Source organism: Bufo bufo, chromosome 10 (genome assembly GCF_905171765.1).
Source record: "Bufo bufo chromosome 10, aBufBuf1.1, whole genome shotgun sequence".
Lineage (NCBI taxonomy): Eukaryota > Metazoa > Chordata > Amphibia > Anura > Bufonidae > Bufo > Bufo bufo.
The window spans coordinates 145236900-145254573 of NC_053398.1; the positions used below are offsets into that span (position 1 = coordinate 145236900).

At 54.2% G+C, this 17674-nt stretch overlaps 1 protein-coding gene across 1 annotated transcript; it reads left to right on the top strand.

Annotated features, from left to right (window-relative positions):
- Window positions 1-11377: 11377 nt before the first annotated feature.
- Window positions 11378-16706, top strand: CMTR2 (cap methyltransferase 2). Its single transcript, XM_040410015.1, has 2 exons — window positions 11378-11423; window positions 14254-16706. Exon 2 carries the CDS (start codon window positions 14276-14278, stop codon window positions 16499-16501), a length of 2226 nt encoding a protein of 741 aa, XP_040265949.1. The 5' UTR covers window positions 11378-11423; window positions 14254-14275; the 3' UTR covers window positions 16502-16706.
- The last annotated feature ends 968 nt before the right edge of the window (window positions 16707-17674 follow it).

Here is a 17674-nt window from a genome sequence, read left to right on the forward strand (position 1 = left end):
AGAAGATGAGGGGATCAGGACAGGGAAAGAGGGGAGAAGCAGGGTGAGGTGCAGAGAAGATGAGGGGAGCAGGACAGGGAAAGAGGGGAGAAGCAGGGTGAGGTGTAGAGAAGACGAGGGGATCAGGACAGAGAAAGAGGGGTGAAGCAGGATGAGGTGTAGAGAAGATGAGGGGATCAGGACAGGGAAAGAGGGGAGAAGCATGATGAGGTGTAGAGAAGATGAGGGGATCAGGACAGGGAAAGAGGGGTGAAGCAGGGTGAGGTGTAGAGAAGACGAGGGGATCAGGACAGGGGAAGAGGGGAGAAGCAGAGTGAGGTGTAGAAAAGACGAGGGGATCAGGACAGGGAAAGAGGGGTGAAGCAGGGTGAGGTGTAGAGAAGACGAGGGGATCAGGACAGAGAAAGAGGGGTGAAGCAGAGTGAGGTGTAGAGAAGATGAGGGGATCAGGACAGGGAAAGAGGGGTGAAGCAGGGTGAGGTGTAGAGAAGATGAGGGGATCAGGACAGGGAAAGAGGGGTGAAGCAGGGTGAGGTGCAGAGAAGATGAGGGGAGCAGGACAGGGAAAGAGGGGAGAAGCAGGGTGAGGTGTAGAGAAGACGAGGGGATCAGGACAGGGAAAGAGGGTTGAAGCAGGGTGAGGTGTAAAGAAGACGAGGGGATCAGGACAGGGAAAGAGGGGAGAAGCAGGGTGAGGTGTAGAGAAGACGAGGGGATCAGGACAGGGAAAGAGGGGTGAAGCAGGGTGAGGTGTAGAGAAGACGAGGGGATCAGGACAGGGAAAGAGGGGTGAAGCAGGGTGAGGTGTAGAGAAGACGAGGAGCTGCACTTTATATTATATTTATAATGGTAATATCTTCGGGGGAGGGGCCGGACTGAAAAAAATTCTGACAGGAGCCTGAGCTGCCTTTAATAGTGATCAGCAGAATGCTCACTGGCCCAAAAGCTATTTCTCCAAATCCCACATACACATGCAGGGGTGAAGCAGGGTGAGGTGCAGAGAAGATGAGGGGAGCAGGACAGGGAAAGAGGGGAGAAGCAGGGTGAGGTGTAGAGAAGATGAGGGAATCAGGACAGGGAAAGAGGGGAGAAGCAGGGTGAGGTGTAGAGAAGACGAGGGGATCAGGACAGGGAAAGAGGGGTGAAGCAGGGTGAGGTGCAGAGAAGATGAGGGGAGCAGGACAGGGAAAGAGGGGAGAAGCAGGGTGAGGTGTAGAGAAGACGAGGTGATCAGGACAGGGAAAGAGGGTTGAAGCAGGGTGAGGTGTAAAGAAGACGAGGGGATCAGGACAGGCAAAGAGGGGAGAAGCAGGGTGAGGTGTAGAGAAGACGAGGGGATCAGGACAGGGAAAGAGGGGTGAAGCAGGGTGAGGTGTAGAGAAGACGAGGGGATCAGGACAGGGAAAGAGGGGTGAAGCAGGGTGAGGTGTAGAGAAGACGAGGAGCTGCACTTTATATTATATTTATAATGGTAATATCTTCGGGGGAGGGGCCGGACTGAAAAAAATTCTGACAGGAGCCTGAGCTGCCTTTAATAGTGATCAGCAGAATGCTCACTGGCCCAAAAGCTATTTCTCCAAATCCCACATACACATGCATGCTGGGCTCCGTAAAGTGTGCATGTGTTCTCAATAGGGAGAGGAGAGTGAGCCACTGGCAGACCCCTCTTTGCTCCTCCAGACTCCTCTGTCATCTCCAGGCTCCAGACCCCCCTGTCCTTTTCCAGACCCCGTTATCATCTTTAGACGCCTATGTCCTCCTCCAGCCCCCTCTGTCCCCTCCTCCTCTGCTCCCTGCAGACACTCTGTCTTTCTCAAGACCCCTCTGTCCTTTTCCAGCCCCCTCTGACCTTTTCCAGACTCCTCTGTCCCTCTCCACACCCCTCTGTTCTCCTCCAGACCCCTCTGTCCTCCTCCAAACTCCTCTGTCCTTTTCCAGACTCCTCTGTCCTGCTCCAGACCCATCTGTCCTCCTCCAGACCCCTCTGTCCCGCTCCACACCCCTCTGTTCTCCTCCAGACCCCATCTGTCCTCCTCCAAACCCCTCTGTCCTCCTCCAGACCCCTCTGTCCTCCTCCAGACCCCTCTGTCCTCCTCCAGACCCCTCTGTCATCTCCAAACCCCCCTGTCCTCCTCCAGACCCCCTCTGTCCTGCTCCACAACCCATGTCCTTCTCCAGACTCCTATGTCTCCTTCAGACCCCTGTCCTTCTCCAGACTCCTCTGTCCTCTTCAGACCCCTGTCCTTCTCCAGACTCCTCTGTCCCCTTCATACCCCTGTCCTTCTCCAGACTCCTCTGTCCTGTTTCACACCCCATGTCCTTCTACAGACCCCTCTGTCCTACTCCACACCCCCTGTCCTCCTTCAGACTCCTCTGTCTCCCTTCAGACCCCTCTGTCCTGCTCCAAACCTCCTGTCCTTCTCCAGATTCCTCTGTCCTGCTCCACACCCCCTGTCCTTCTCCAGACCCCTCTGTCTCCCTTTAGACCCCTCTGTCCTGCTCCACACCCCGTCCTTCTCCAGACCCCTATGTCTCCCTTCAGACCCCTCTGTCCTGCTCCACACCCTCTGTCCCCCTTCAGACCTCTTTGTCCTCCTCTAGACTTCTCTGTTTCCCTTCAGACCCCTGTCCTTCTCCAGACCCCTCTGTCCTGCTCCACACCCCCTGTCTTTCTCCAGACCCCTCTGCCCTGCTCCACACCCCCTGTCCTTCTCCAGACCCCTCTGTCCTGCTCCACACCCCCTGTCCTTCTTCAGACCCCTCTGTCCTGCTCCACACCCCCTGTCCTTCTCCAGACCCCTCTGTCCTGCTCCACACCCCCTGTCCTTCTCCAGACCCCTCTGTCCTGCTCCACACCCCCTGTCCTTCTTCAGACCCCTCTGTCCTGCTCCACACCCCTGTCCTTCAGACCCCTCTGTCCTGCTCCACACTCCCTGTCCTTCTCCAGACCCCTCTGTCCTGCTTCAGACCTCCTGTCCTCCTCCAGACCCCTCTGTCCAGCTCCACACCCCCTGTCCTTCTCCAGACCCCTCTGTCCTGCTCCACACCCCTTGTCCTTCTTCAGACTCCTCTGTCCTGCTCCACACCCCCTGTCCTCCTCCAGACTCCTCTGTCCTGCTCCACACCCCCTGTCCTCCTCCAGACCCCTCTGTCCTGCTCCACACCCCTGTCCTTCTCCAGACCCCTCTGTCCTGCTCCACACCCCCTGCCCTTCTTCAGACCCCTCTGTCCTGCTCCACACTCCCTGTCCTTCTCCAGACCCCTCTGTCCTGCTCCACACCCCCTGTCCTTCTTCAGACTCTTCTGTCCTGCTCCACACCCCCTGTCCTTCTCCAGACTCCTCTGTCCAGCTCCACACCCCCTGTCCTCCTCCAGACCCCTCTGTCCTGCTCCACACCTCCTGTCCTTCTCCACACCCCTCTGTCCTGCTCCACACCCCCTGTCCTCCTCCAGACCCCTCTGTCCTGCTCCACACCCCTGTCCTTCTCCAGACCCCTCTGTCCTGCTCCACACCTCCTGTCCTTCTCCACACCCCTCTGTCCTGCTCCACACCCCCTGTCCTCCTCCAGACCCCTCTGTCCTGCTCCACACCCCCTGTCCTTCTTCAGACTCTTCTGTCCTGCTCCACACCCCCTGTCCTTCTCCAGACCCCTCTGTCCTGCTCCACACCCCCTGTCCTTCTCCAGACTCCTCTGTCCAGCTCCACACCCCCTGTCCTTCTCCAGACCCCTCTGTCCTGCTCCACACCCCCTGTCCTTCTTCAGACCCCTCTGTCCTGCTCCACACCCCTGTCCTTCAGACCCCTCTGTCCTGATCCACACTCCCTGTCCTTCTCCAGACCCCTCTGTCCTGCTCCAGACCTCCTGTCCTCCTCCAGACCCCTCTGTCCAGCTCCACACCCCCTGTCCTTCTCCAGACCCCTCTGTCCTGCTCCACACCCCCTGTCCTTCTTCAGACTCCTCTGTCCTGCTCCACACCCCCTGTCCTCCTCCAGACTCCTCTGTCCTGCTCCACACCCCCTGTCCTCCTCCAGACCCCTCTGTCCTGCTCCACACCCCTGTCCTTCTCCAGACCCCTCTGTCCTGCTCCACACCCCCTGCCCTTCTTCAGACCCCTCTGTCCTGCTCCACACTCCCTGTCCTTCTCCAGACCTCCTGTCCTCCTCCAGACCCCTCTGTCCAGCTCCACACCCCCTGTCCTTCTCCAGACCCCTCTGTACTGCTCCACACCCCCTGTCCTTCTTCAGACTCTTCTGTCCTGCTCCACACCCCCTGTCCTTCTCCAGACTCCTCTGTCCAGCTCCACACCCCCTGTCCTCCTCCAGACCCTTCTGTCCTGCTCCACACCCCCTGCCCTTCTTCAGACCCCTCTGTCCTGCTCCACACTCCCTGTCCTTCTCCAGACCCCTCTGTCCTGCTCCAGACCTCCTGTCCTCCTCCAGACCCCTCTGTCCAGCTCCACACCCCCTGTCCTTCTCCAGACCCCTCTGTCCTGCTCCACACCCCCTGTCCTTCTTCAGACTCTTCTGTCCTGCTCCACACCCCCTGTCCTTCTCCAGACTCCTCTGTCCAGCTCCACACCCCCTGTCCTCCTCCAGACCCCTCTGTCCTGCTTCACCCCTCCTGTCCTTCTCCACACCACTCTGTCCTGCTCCACACCCCCTGTCCTCCTCCAGACCCCTCTGTCCTGCTCCACACCCGTCCTTCTCCAGACCCCTCTGTCCTGCTCCACACCTCCTGTCCTTCTCCACACCCCTCTGTCCTGCTCCACACCCCCTGTCCTCCTCCAGACCCCTCTGTCCTGCTCCACACCCCCTGTCCTTCTTCAGACTCTTCTGTCCTGATCCACACCCCCTGTCCTCCTCCAGACCCCTCTGTCCTGCTCCACACCTCCTGTCCTTCTCCACACCCCTCTGTCCTCCTCCAGACCCCTCTGTCCTGCTCCACACCCCCTGTCCTTCTTCAGACTCTTCTGTCCTGCTCCACACCCCCTGTCCTTCTTCAGACTCTTCTGTCCTGCTCCACACCCCCTGTCCTTCTCCAGACCCCTCTGTCCTGCTCCACACCCCCTGTCCTTCTCCAGACTCCTCTGTCCTGCTCCACACCCCCTGTCCTCCTCCACACCCCTCCGTCCTGCTCCACACCCCTGTCCTTCTTCAGACCCCTCTGTCCTGCTCCACACCCCCTGTCCTTCTCCAGACCCCTCTGTCCTGCTCCATACCCCCTGTCCTTCTCCAGACCTCCTGTCCTTCTCCAGACCCCCCTGTCCTTCTCCAGACCCCTCTGTGCAGCTTATCTCCCTTGATACAAAAGGGTCGGGGCACTTCCATAGACCTAACTTAGTTGGCTGGATTCAGCTGACGTTACTATGTGTATGGACCCCTATACCGATGGTCGCTCTGTGATGAGGTGACAGGCAGACCCTCACATTCCTAGGCCCACATCCGCTATTGACCCCAGGCTGTCGGGTACAGCGGGTGATGGTGGGGTCGCATCTCATGTACTGTACAGCAGTGAACGGGAAGGAGTTAGGGCAGTCTCTTCAGCTCTCACTCTTCTACAGGGACAATGGCTGATATTATACTACCCATAGAGCTGTCACCCAGTTTTCCACACATTCTGTATGACATATTCATTCCCCTTGAATGCTGTCTCCTACAGACTGTGTCAGTGTTCACTATATTTCTTGCATTGCGTTCATGCATCTGCATAGAATGGACAGAGAGACGAGATTAATCCATGAAGCCCGTGATTTCCATGCCGTGTATGTGGCTCCGTGTTGTAGTCATTAGTAGCCTGTACATGTTGGGGGTTTGGGTCACTCTCACCTGTCTTCATTGGGTCCTCGCAGGGGGTTCTGCCCACAGAAGCCGGGTACATTGATATGATCAGTATGATGTCTGCTGTTCAGCCCCCGGCAGAGTATCCACTCCCAGCAATGAGAAGACACGGACAGGAAAGACCACCTGCGGACACAGGAGCGGCCGGTGAGCGGATACAGGAGGGGAAGACATGAGGCATTAAGGGTTAATGCTATGACTGAGAACATGGATTTATTGATCGACACGCGTGAGGGTCTGTATCAAACCTTTTTTAATATGTTTTCAACGTGTGACAGTAAAGGCTTGATTTTAAGTGCTGGAAGAAAATGGTTTTTTTTTCTCTTCTCGCTGTTTGGACATTTGTTAAGGGTTAATGACACAGACTATAATAACCCAGCCGTGCATCGTATGACACTCACCGCGAAGGCGGAGTACCCCTCGTACGTATGGAGACGGCCCTGCATGCACACACATGGCTTTCCATTCAGGAGGCCAAACACCAGTCTGCCACCATGACCGGGTACTCAGACAGAGAACGGCATCAGTGCCAGCCTGTGCCCCTGCCAAGCACTGCGCTGATACCGGACCTGGCACTACATGCAGTCATAGAAGAGACTGGAACCGCGCAGGCAACACGTATGTGCACGTCTCCTCGTCCCAGGTCTATGTCATTACACGTATGTACACGTCTCCTCGTCCCAGGTCTATGTCATTACACGTATGTACACGTCTCCTCGTCCCAGGTCTATGTCATTACACGTATGTACACGTCTCCTCGTCCCAGGTCTATGTCATTACACGTATGTACACGTCTCCTCGTCCCAGGTCTATGTCATTACACGTATGTACACGTCTCCACGTCCCAGGTCTATGTCATCACATGTATGTACATGTCTCCTCGTCCCAGGTCTATGTCATTACATGTATGTACACGTCTCCTCGTCCCAGGTCTATGTCATTAGACGTATGTACACGTCTCCTCGTCCCAGGTCTATGTCATTACACGTATGTACACGTCTCCTCGTCCCAGGTCTATGTCATTACATGTATGTACACGTCTCCTCCTCCCAGGTCTGTCATTACACGTGTGTACACGTCTCATCGTCCCAGGTCTATGTCATTACACGTATGTACACGTCTCCTCGTCCTAGGTCTATGTCATTACATGTATGTACACGTCTCCTCGTCCTAGGTCTATGTCATTACATGTATGTACACGTCTCCTCGTCCCAGGTCTATGTCCTTACACGTATGTGCACGTCTCCTCGTCCCAGGTCTATGTCATTACACGTATGTACACGTCTCCTCGTCCCAGGTCTATGTCATCACATGTATGTACACGTCTCCTCGTCCCAGGTCTATGTCATTACACGTATGTACACGTCTCCTCGTCCCAGGTCTATGTCATTACACGTATGTACACGTCTCCTCGTCCCAGGTCTATGTCATTACACGTATGTACACGTCTCCTCGTCCCAGGTCTATGTCATTACATGTATTTACATGTCTCCTCGTCCCAGGTCTATGTCCTTACACGTATGTACACGTCTCCTCGTCCCAGGTCTATGTCATTACACGTATGTACACGTCTCCTCGTCCCAGGTCTATGTCATTACACGTATGTACACGTCTCCTCGTCCCAGGTCTATGTCCTTACACGTATGTACACGTCTCCTCGTCCCAGGTCTATGTTATTACACGTATGTACACGTCTCCTCGTCCCAGGTGCAGTCACTGTGTACATACATTACTTATCCTGTACGGATCCTGAGTTACATCCTGTATTATACTCCAGAGCTGCACTCACTATTCTGCTGGTGCAGTCACTGTGTACATACATTACTTATCTTGTACTGATCCTGAGTTACATCCTGTATTATACTCCACAGCTGCACTCACTATTCTGCTGGTGCAGTCACAGTGTACATACATTACTTATCCTGTACTGATCCTGAGTTACATCCTGTATTATACTCCAGAGCTGCACTCACTATTCTGCTGGTGCAGTCACTGTGTACATACATTACTTATCCTGTACTGATCCTGAGTTACATCCTGTATTATACTCCAGAGCTGCACTCACTATTCTGCTGGTGCAGTCACAGTGTACATACATTACTTATCCTGTACGGATCCTGAGTTACATCCTGTATCATACTCCAGAGCTGTACTCACTATTCTGCTGGTCTGCTGGTGCAGTCACTGTGTACATACATTACTTATCCTGTACTGATCCTGAGTTACATCCTGTATTATACTCCAGAGCTGCACTCACTATTCTGCTGGTGCAGTCACTGTGTACATACATTACTTATCCTGTACTGATCCTGAGTTACATCCTGTATTATACTCCAGAGCTGCACTCACTATTCTGCTGGCGCAGTCACCGGTCATGGTCCTGGGTGAAGCCCCTCCTCTCTGTACTGGCGCCACTCATTTCTGCCCCCCATACACAAGGCCGTGCACAGTGACTGCTCAGATGCAGGATTTCTCTGTCAGATGAGACGTATCACTCCCATCATCCGCTGTCATGTATAATGTATGTGTGCTCGGCTCAGGTGTCTCAGAAGCGTCTCCTCACCTAACATTCAGAGGGCGCCCACATCGGGGTGATAAGAAGTGGGGTGACACATGGACAGTGATGTGGACCTGTCTGCACAAGATGCACATGGAAGCTGCGGTTCTGTCCGTGGTGCTGAACATACAGCAGGCATGTGCTCCCCATACCAGGCCCCTGTATGTTCTGATAAGGATGATGAGGGTCCAGAGTGCCCCCCTGGCATGAGGACCCCCAAGAGCTGGTGCCCAGCTGCCGGGGTCTTACCTGCTCTCCATAAGACACGCCATGTTCTCGGAGTGCCAGGCAGCGGTCGCATGCACAAATCCTCCTCCCTTCCCCCTCGTCACATTCCTTATCCCCCGACACCTGTGTGTGAACACCCTGCACCATCTGCTCACACTGGCAGCCGGAGCAGCGCTCCCCACAGCGTCATCGGGCCAGCCGGCCTTCCAGAACTTCTGTCTCCTTGTAAATATCTGCTGCATCAGAGAAGGGACAGCCATCAAGGAGAGAAGAGACAGTCAATAGAGAAGGGACAGCCATTGAGGGGAGAAGAGACAGCCAGTAGAGAAGGGACAGCCATTGAGGGGAGAAGAGACGCCATCAAGGAGAGAAGAGACAGCCAGTAGAGAAGGGACAGCCATTGAGGGGAGAAGAGACGCCATCAAGGAGAGAAGATACAGCCAGTAGAGAAGGGACAGCCATTGAGGGGAAAAGAGACGCCATCAAGGAGAGAAGAGACAGCCAGTAGAGAAGGGACAGCCATTGAGGGGAAAAGAGACGCCATCAAGGAGAGAAGAGACAGCCAGTAGAGAAGGGACAGCCATTGAGGGGAGAAGAGACGCCATCAAGGAGAGAAGAGACAGCCAGCAGAGACGGGGCAGCCATTGAGGGGAGAAGAGACAGCCATCAAGGAGAGAAGAGACAGCCAGTAGAGAAGGGACAGCCATTGAGGGGAGAAGAGACGCCATCAAGGAGAGAAGAGACAGCCAGTAAAGAAGGGACAGCCATTGAGGGGAGAAGAGACGCCATCAAGGAGAGAAGAGACAGCCAGTAGAGAAGGGACAGCCATTGAGGGGAGAAGAGACGCCATCAAGGAGAGAAGAGACAGCCAGCAGAGAAGGGACAGCCATTGAGGAGAGAAGAGACAGCCATCAAGGAGAGAAGAGACAGCTAGTAGACTAGTAAACTTCATTTAACTTTTCTTTTAATCCTTACTACTCCCAAAAGAGGACTCAGATGTGATCTTCTGATCGCTCCTATAATACATTATACTGCTTATGTAATACAGTGTATTATACTGTCAGTACCATACTGATAAGCTTACACTGCAGGCAGTCATGGGGTCCTTCATTAGCCCCCCGGCTTCCGTGTACAGACACTGGCACCCTACAATCTTAATTGCAGGGTGCGGATGCCCCCTCCCTCTTAAACACTTAGATTCAGGTTAAAGGGCCTGGATCGGTGCTTGTGCCGATCAAGGTCTTTAGAGCGGGGGCTCCACTGTCAGATGGGGCCGACGTAAAAACACATGTCGGCGGTCAATAAGGTGTTAACATGAGGAGGATGGGAGAGAGCGCAGGACACAGCTGTGAATGATCCTCCCATTTATATCACCCATGTGAAGAAGTAAGTGCCCCCCTAACTGCACCCCTCACCCCCCGGGGGTAACAATCAGACGCTGGCGGCAGCTTGCAACGAGTCTTTTTCATCGCTGTATTTTGGCGCACTCCTCTCTGCTGAATGGTGTTAATTCAGCCACATTGAGGGGTTTACAGAAACATCGGCCCCTTGAAGGTCTTGCAGCAGCATCTCCATGGGGTTCAGGGCAGGACTTGGACGTTCCAGAACCTTTGTTTCCTTGGAAACCTTCAGAAGTGTGTGCTCCAGGTCATCATCCTGCTCTAGAACCCAACTGTGCTGGAGTTTTAGGTCAGGAACCAATGGGCGGACATTCTCCTCCGGGATCTTCTGGTGGAGCAGAACTCATGGTTCCATCAATGATGACAAGTGGTGGAGCTCTTGACCCAGACACCACACGACCACCGCCATGTCTGACCGCTGTATGATGTCCTGATGGAGGATGAGCCAGGTGTAACAGGAGACTTCACACCCCGCAGAACAGTCTCTAGAACTCTTGGGGTCATCAGGATGGTTTTTGGATCTTCTTGTGACCTTCAGTTATTTGGTTCTTTAGCTGTTCCTCTGGTTCTTTTGTGACCTCTTGGATAAATGGTCGCTGCTCTTGGAGCCATTTTGGCAGGCCGCACACTCCGACCCAGCTGATCCCTGAAGCAAACACCGGTCAATGGCAAGGCGCCGCTGATCCCTGAAGCAAACATCGGTCAATGGCAAGACGCCGCTGATCCCGGAAGCAAACACCGGTCAATAGCAAGGCGCCGCTGATCCCGGAAGCAAACACCGGTCAATGGCAAGGCGCCACTGATCCCGGAAGCAAACACCGGTCAATGGCAAGACGCCGCTGATCCCTGAAGCAAATACAAGTCAATGACAAGGCGCCGCTGATCCCTGAAGCAAACACCGGTCAATAGCCGCTTATCTTCCTGAGGGCAGAAGGATCGGGCACAGAAATCCAACCACAGATGGAGGGAACGGCGCATGCCGGGAGGGGCTAAGATAATGCAAGCTCCACCTCACCGTGGGTATTTCAGGATGTTTCGGGTGGTCTGGGGCATGTCCCAGGGCTCCACATCTCCTGTGTGGCTGGGGAGGCCTCCCCTGGGTGACACCCTGGTGTAATAGCCGCCATAATGGTTGTCAACCCAGGATTGGACATAACATGATCAGTGCTGTAGTCCCCTGGGTGTGGCACTGACAGGTCACGTGGTTCTTCTATGAAGAAGTGGGATATATACACAGATGGGGCCGGTGGACGCAGCCTTGGTCCCAGTCACCGCTCCTCCTCACATCCATTCTCTCCAGAGGGCGGAGCACGAGGCCACAGTTGCTATGGAAACCGAAAACAGCCCTGTGATTAAAGCGCATGCGCACCACGTGACTCCGCAACTTCCGGGTTACCACGTAAGTGCCCAGAGCGGGGAGAACACGGAGAACGGCGCCGGGAATACGTATATAGAGGAGGAGCGGGGTGTACAGCGCAGTATAGAGAGGAGGAGGAGCGGGGTGTACAGCGCCGTATAGAGGAGGAGGAGCGGGGTGTACAGCGCCGTATAGAGGAGGAGGAGCGGGGTGTACAGCGCAGTATATAGAGGAGGAGGAGCGGGGTGTACAGCGCAGTATAGAGGAGGAGGAGCGGGGTGTACAGCGCAGTATATAGAGGAGGAGGAGCGGGGTGTACAGCGCAGTATATAGAGGAGTAGGAGCGGGGTGTACAGCGCAGTATATAGAGAAGGAGGAGCGGGGTGTACAGCGCAGTATATAGAGAAGGAGGAGCGGGGTGTACAGCGCAGTATATAGAGAAGGAGGAGCGGGGTGTACAGCGCAGTATATAGAGGAGGAGGAGCGGGGTGTACAGCGCAGTATATAGAGGAGGAGGAGCGGGGTGTACAGCGCCGTATAGAGGAGGAGGAGCGGGGTGTACAGCGCAGTATATAGAGGAGGAGGAGCGGGGTGTACAGCGCAGTATATAGAGGAGGAGCGGTGTGTACAGCGCAGTATATAGAGGAGGAGGAGCGGGGTGTACAGCACCGTATATAGAGGAGGAGGAGCGGGGTGTACAGCGCAGTATATAGAGGAGGAGGAGCGGGGTGTACAGCGCAGTATATAGAGGAGGAGGAGCAGGGTGTACAGCGCAGTATATAGAGGAGGAGGAGCGGGGTGTACAGCGCAGTATATAGAGGAGTAGGAGCGGGGTGTACAGCGCAGTATATAGAGGTGGAGGAGCAGCGTGTACAGCGCAGTATATAGAGGAGGAGGAGCGGGGTGTACAGCGCAGTATATAGAGGAGGAGGAGCGGGGTGTACAGCGCAGTATATAGAGGAGGAGCGGGGTGTACAGCGCAGTATATAGAGGAGGAGCGGTGTGTACAGCGCAGTATATAGAGGAGGAGGAGCGGGGTGTACAGCGCAGTATATAGAGAAGGAGGAGCGGGGTGTACAGCGCAGTATATAGAGAAGGAGGAGCGGGGTGTACAGCGCAGTATATAGAGGAGGAGCGGGGTGTACAGCGCAGTATATAGAGGAGGAGGAGCCGGGTGTACAGCGCAGTATATAGAGGAGGAGCGGTGTGTACAGCGCAGTATATAGAAGAGGAGGAGGAGCGGGGTGTACAGCGCAGTATATAGAGGAGGAGGAGGAGCGGGGTGTACAGCGCAATATATAGAGGAGGAGCGGGGTGTACAGCGCAGTATAGAGAGGAGGAGGAGCGGTGTGTACAGCGCAGTATATAGAGGAGGAGGAGCGGGGTGTACAGCACCGTATATAGAGGAGGAGCGGGGTGTACAGCGCAGTATAGAGAGGAGGAGGAGCGGTGTGTACAGCGCAGTATATAGAGGAGGAGGAGCGGGGTGTACAGCGCAGTATATAGAGGAGGAGGAGCGGGGTGTACAGCGCAGTATATAGAGGAGGAGGAGGGGGGTGTACAGCACCGTATATAGAGGAGGAGGAGCGGGGTGTACAGCGCAGTATATAGAGGAGGAGGAGCGGGGTGTACAGCGCAGTATATAGAGGAGGAGGAGCGGGGTGTACAGCGCAGTATATAGAGGAGGAGGAGCGGGGTGTACAGCGCAGTATATAGAGGAGGAGGAGCGGGGTGTACAGCGCAGTATATAGAGGAGGAGAAGCGGGATGTACAGCGCAGTATATAGAGGAGGAGAAGCGGGATGTACAGCGCAGTATATAGAGGAGGAGGAACGGTGTGTACAGCGCAGTATATAGAGGAGGAGCGGGGTGTACAGCGCAGTATAGAGAGGAGGAGGAGCGGGGTGTACAGCGCAGTATATAGAGGAGGAGCGGTGTGTACAGCGCAGTATATAGAGGAGGAGCGGTGTGTACAGCGCAGTATATAGAGGAGGAGAAGCGGGGTGTACAGCGCAGTATATAGAGGCGGAGGAGCGGGGTGTACAGCGCAGTATATAGAGGAGGAGCGGGGTGTACTGCGCAGTATATAGAGGAGGAGGAGCGGGGTGTACAGCGCAGTATATAGAGGAGGAGGAGCGGGGTGTACAGCGCAGTATATAGAGGAGGAGCGGGGTGTACAGCGCAGTATATAGAGGAGGAGGAGGAGCGGGGTGTACAGCGCAGTATATAGAGGAGGAGGAGCGGGGTGTACAGCGCAGTATATAGAGGAGGAGGAGCGGGGTGTACAGCGCAGTATATAGAGGAGGAGGAGCGGGGTGTACAGCGCAGTATATAGAGGAGGAGGAGCGGGGTGTACAGCGCAGTATATAGAGGAGGCGGAGCGGGGTGTACAGCGCAGTATATAGAGGTGGAGGAGCGGGGTGTACAGCGCAGTATATAAAGGAGGAGGAGCGGGGTGTACAGCGCAGTATATAGAGGAGGAGGAGCGGGGTGTACAGCGCAGTATATAGAGGAGGAGGAGCGGGGTGTACAGCGCAGTATATAGAGGAGGAGGAGCGGGGTGTACAGCGTAGTATATAGAGGAGGAGGAGCAGGGTGTACAGCGCAGTATATAGAGGAGGAGGAGGAGCGGGGTGTACAGCGCAGTATATAGAGGAGGAGCGGAGTGTCTATGGGTTGTTGGGAATATGATGAGCGGTCAGGTTTATGGGTTGTCAGGGAGTTGAATGGTTGGTTTATGGGTTGTCGGGGAGTTTAATTGTTGTTTTGTTGGGGAGGTGAGGGCTACAATATTTTAGGGGCTCTTGTGGGGTGTTGTCGGAGGGTTGTGCTAGGTGTCTTTGGTACTGATCTGACATTTCCGTTCCTTGCAGGTGCCAGGCTCCCGGGGCCACCATGTTGAGCTGTGACTTCCCTCCTGAGGTCCAGAGTCTGTTTGAGAAACGATTCACATACAAGAAGGAGCAGGACTGGAGTCTGCCTGCAACCTCAGAGGTCCTGAGCTCTGACCACAAGGAGTTCAGTCACCTCCTCTCCTTGAAGGAGTCTCTGAACAAGGTGAAGAACCTTCTGAGTGATAAGAAGCTGGACGACTGGCACCGACACACGTCCTTCACAAACAAAGCCGGGAAGATTGTGCCCGAGGCCCGGAGATATGCCAATGCTGAGCTCTGCACTCAGGCCTGGTGTAAGTTCCATGAGATTGTATGCACCTACCCGCTGCTGCCCGACACGGCGCTCTGGATCTCTGAGCTGAACACCCTGCATCTGTGTGAGGCCCCCGGGGCCTTCATCTCCAGCCTCAACCACTACCTGAAAACTCAGGAAGTGCGCTGCGACTGGAACTGGGTGGCCAACACTCTAAACCCGTACCATGAGGCCAACGATGGTCTGGTGATGATCGCCGATGACCGCCTGATTGCAAATACCTTACCCTGGTGGTACTTTGGACCAGACAACACTGGAGACATCATGAGCAGCAAGTACCTGGACGGATTACAGAGGTTTATCAGTAATATGTCCTCTGTTCATCTGGTTACAGCAGACGGCAGTTTTGACTGTCAGGGAAACCCTGGAGAACAGGAGACACTTGTCTACCCTCTGCACTACTGTGAGGTGGTGACCTGTTTGGCAACTCTGGGCCCCGGGGGATCCTTTGTCCTGAAGATGTTCACCCTTTTCCAGCATTCTTCCATCAATCTCATGTACCTTCTTAATTGCTGCTTCCAGACAGTCCACTTGATAAAACCTGGCACCAGCAAGGCCGGAAACTCTGAGGTGTATGTGGTGTGCTTGGGCTATGTAGGTAAGGACACCATCCAGGGGCATCTGGAGAAGATGATTGCCCATCTTGGGGCAGATGTTGGAGTAAAGTCCCTGTTTCCTCACCACTTCCTCCCGGAGTCGTTCCTGCAGTGTCACCAGGACTGCTGCACTTACTTTTATGAGCTTCAGACACAAACCATCCTGGAAAACCTGCAGCTTTTCTCACACATGAGTGAGGAGGACAATCTGCGGCTGAAGCTGCTGCGGGAGGCTTCTGTGTCCTATTACATGCAGAAATTCCAGATTGCGTTCATACCTAAAAAACATTGGCTGGTCCGGAAGCCGCAAGTCGGCTGCAGTTTCAACACACGGTGGGTGGGAACTCGTAACCGCCGCACAGATACTTACAATGAGAGGAAGCAGCTGGAAGCACTTAGCTGGCATGAGAAGGTCTCTCAGGGATACTTCACCTCCTTCTTGGAAGACCATGTGGATGGGGACCTGGGCAGAGGCTGCTTTCTGGAAGGGTCGAGCTGTGAGCTGAGACACGAGGACTGGTACTTCCTTCAAGGGCCGCGACACTCAAGGATCCAGAGCTCCTCGTTCTGTGACTGTGATCTTCTAAAGAAATACAATGAAAGCATCGAGCAAGGCTCCATCGTGTCCCTGGCATCGCTCTCCTGTCCTTCCTGTCCCCTCCAGCCTGCAGGAGATGTAGTGTCATCATTGTTGGAGCTGGTACAGAATGGGCATCATGTTCTGGTCTGTGGGGCTTATCCAGTGTTTGAGGTTCTTCACCAGAGACAGTTGTCTTTAGGATTTCTTGAATGTCCTCCTCTGCAGCAGCCCGTATCTCTCCTTCATGATGGGGATCCGGCCTACCAGCAGCAGCTCCTCTCCTTGATTTTGCAGGCATTTCAGCAGTTACAGGCAGGTGACTCTTTCCTCCTTCCAATTCTGTCCTCGCTCACCCGCTTTACTGCTGGCATTGTGTACATATTGTGCCATTGCTTTCAGATCATCAGCTTCTCGTGTCCCACCAGCCATCTAACCTACGGAACCAATGCTGTCCTTTTTTGCTGTGGTTACCATCCGCTTCCCAGTCCCGTCCTCCAGAGCCTTCACCATCTAAAGCAGCTGGTGGAAGAACTGGTGAGCTCTGCGTCTCCTCAGCAGGTTCTGGAGTTTGTACCCATGGAAGAACTTCTGAAAGGCCCTTTTCTGGAATTCTTATGGGACCTGAATTCCACAATTATCAGACGCAGCCTCCATGTAATTGGACTCCATGAGCAAGAAAAGACATTTTCGGACAAAAGATCTGTCCGGGCTTCAGAGCAGACAGGAGAACAAAAGTGATCAGCGGCGCCTGCCATCCTGTGTACATAGAGATTAGCCTGTACATATCATGTATGATTTATTTTATCACCCAAATTGTTTGGAATTAGCAGTGTCTGTGGTGCTGGACCGCGCCGGTCACTCGCCCTCCTCTCTTCCATGTGGGTCGTTATCTGGTTTTTGTTGAAACTTTGTCCAAACTAAACTCCAGAAAATTAAAATGTTACTCTGGATCAAGACCTGTTCGTGTGGTTGATCTCCCAGTCAGCTCCTGACCGTTCCAGTGATAGATCTCCCAGTCAGCTCCTGACCGTTCCAGTGGTAGATCTCCCAGTCAGCTCCTGACCGTTCCAGTGGTAGATCTCCCAGTCAGCTCCTGACCGTTCCAGTGGTAGATCTCCCAGTCAGCTCTTGACCGTTCCTGTGGTTGATCTCCCAGTCAGCTCTTGACCATGCCGTTCCTATTGTAGATCTGTCAGCGCCTGACCGTTCCAGTGGTAGATCTCCCAGCCAGCTCTTGGCCGTTCCAGTGGTAGATCTCCCAGTCAGCTCTTGACTGTTCCTACAGTAGATCTCCCGGTCAGCTCCTGTTTTGTTGCTATGGTAGATCTCCCAGTCCGCTCTTTGACCATGCTGTTTTTATGACTTACCTCAGACCACGGACTGGGAACAATGATGAGGGTTGTAGCCAAGAGCATCAGAGGGGGAATGTGACCAGCATAGAGAAGGAATAAGGCTGGACATGCAGTGGGGGCTGTGTCCGGTTTACTGAGGAGATTGACTTCTAGAGTGAGCGGACATATCCCTGACAGTGATGATAAGAGATCGCATCGTCCACAGCTCACCTCAGGCCTTCTACTCCAGGTAATGGGCGACGCTGCTGGGCCGACTCCCAGGTGAGGCAACAAAAAGAAAAAATGTCCAGCAAACGCTTTAAATTCTGTGAGCTTTATTTCCGTACAATAAAGTACACATCAAAAATCTGCCGCGTTTGGACGCTGTCTGTCCTTAGTCATAGCTAAAATCGGGAGAAGAATAAATACACGGCTAATAGCAGATTACGCCTCAACGGGCTCCTTGTGATCGCTCTGCTACATATTCCGTAAAATAAATCTCTTCCATGTTGTCTATTAAAGGGGTTGTCGTTGTCCTTGGGATAGATCATTAATATCAGATCGGTGGGGGTCCGACACC

Bases quoted from the DNA above. Each gene is read 5' to 3' on its own strand.
- CMTR2 (XM_040410015.1), top strand. From the start codon at position 14,276: ATGTTGAGCTGTGACTTCCCTCCTGAGGTCCAGAGTCTGTTTGAGAAA.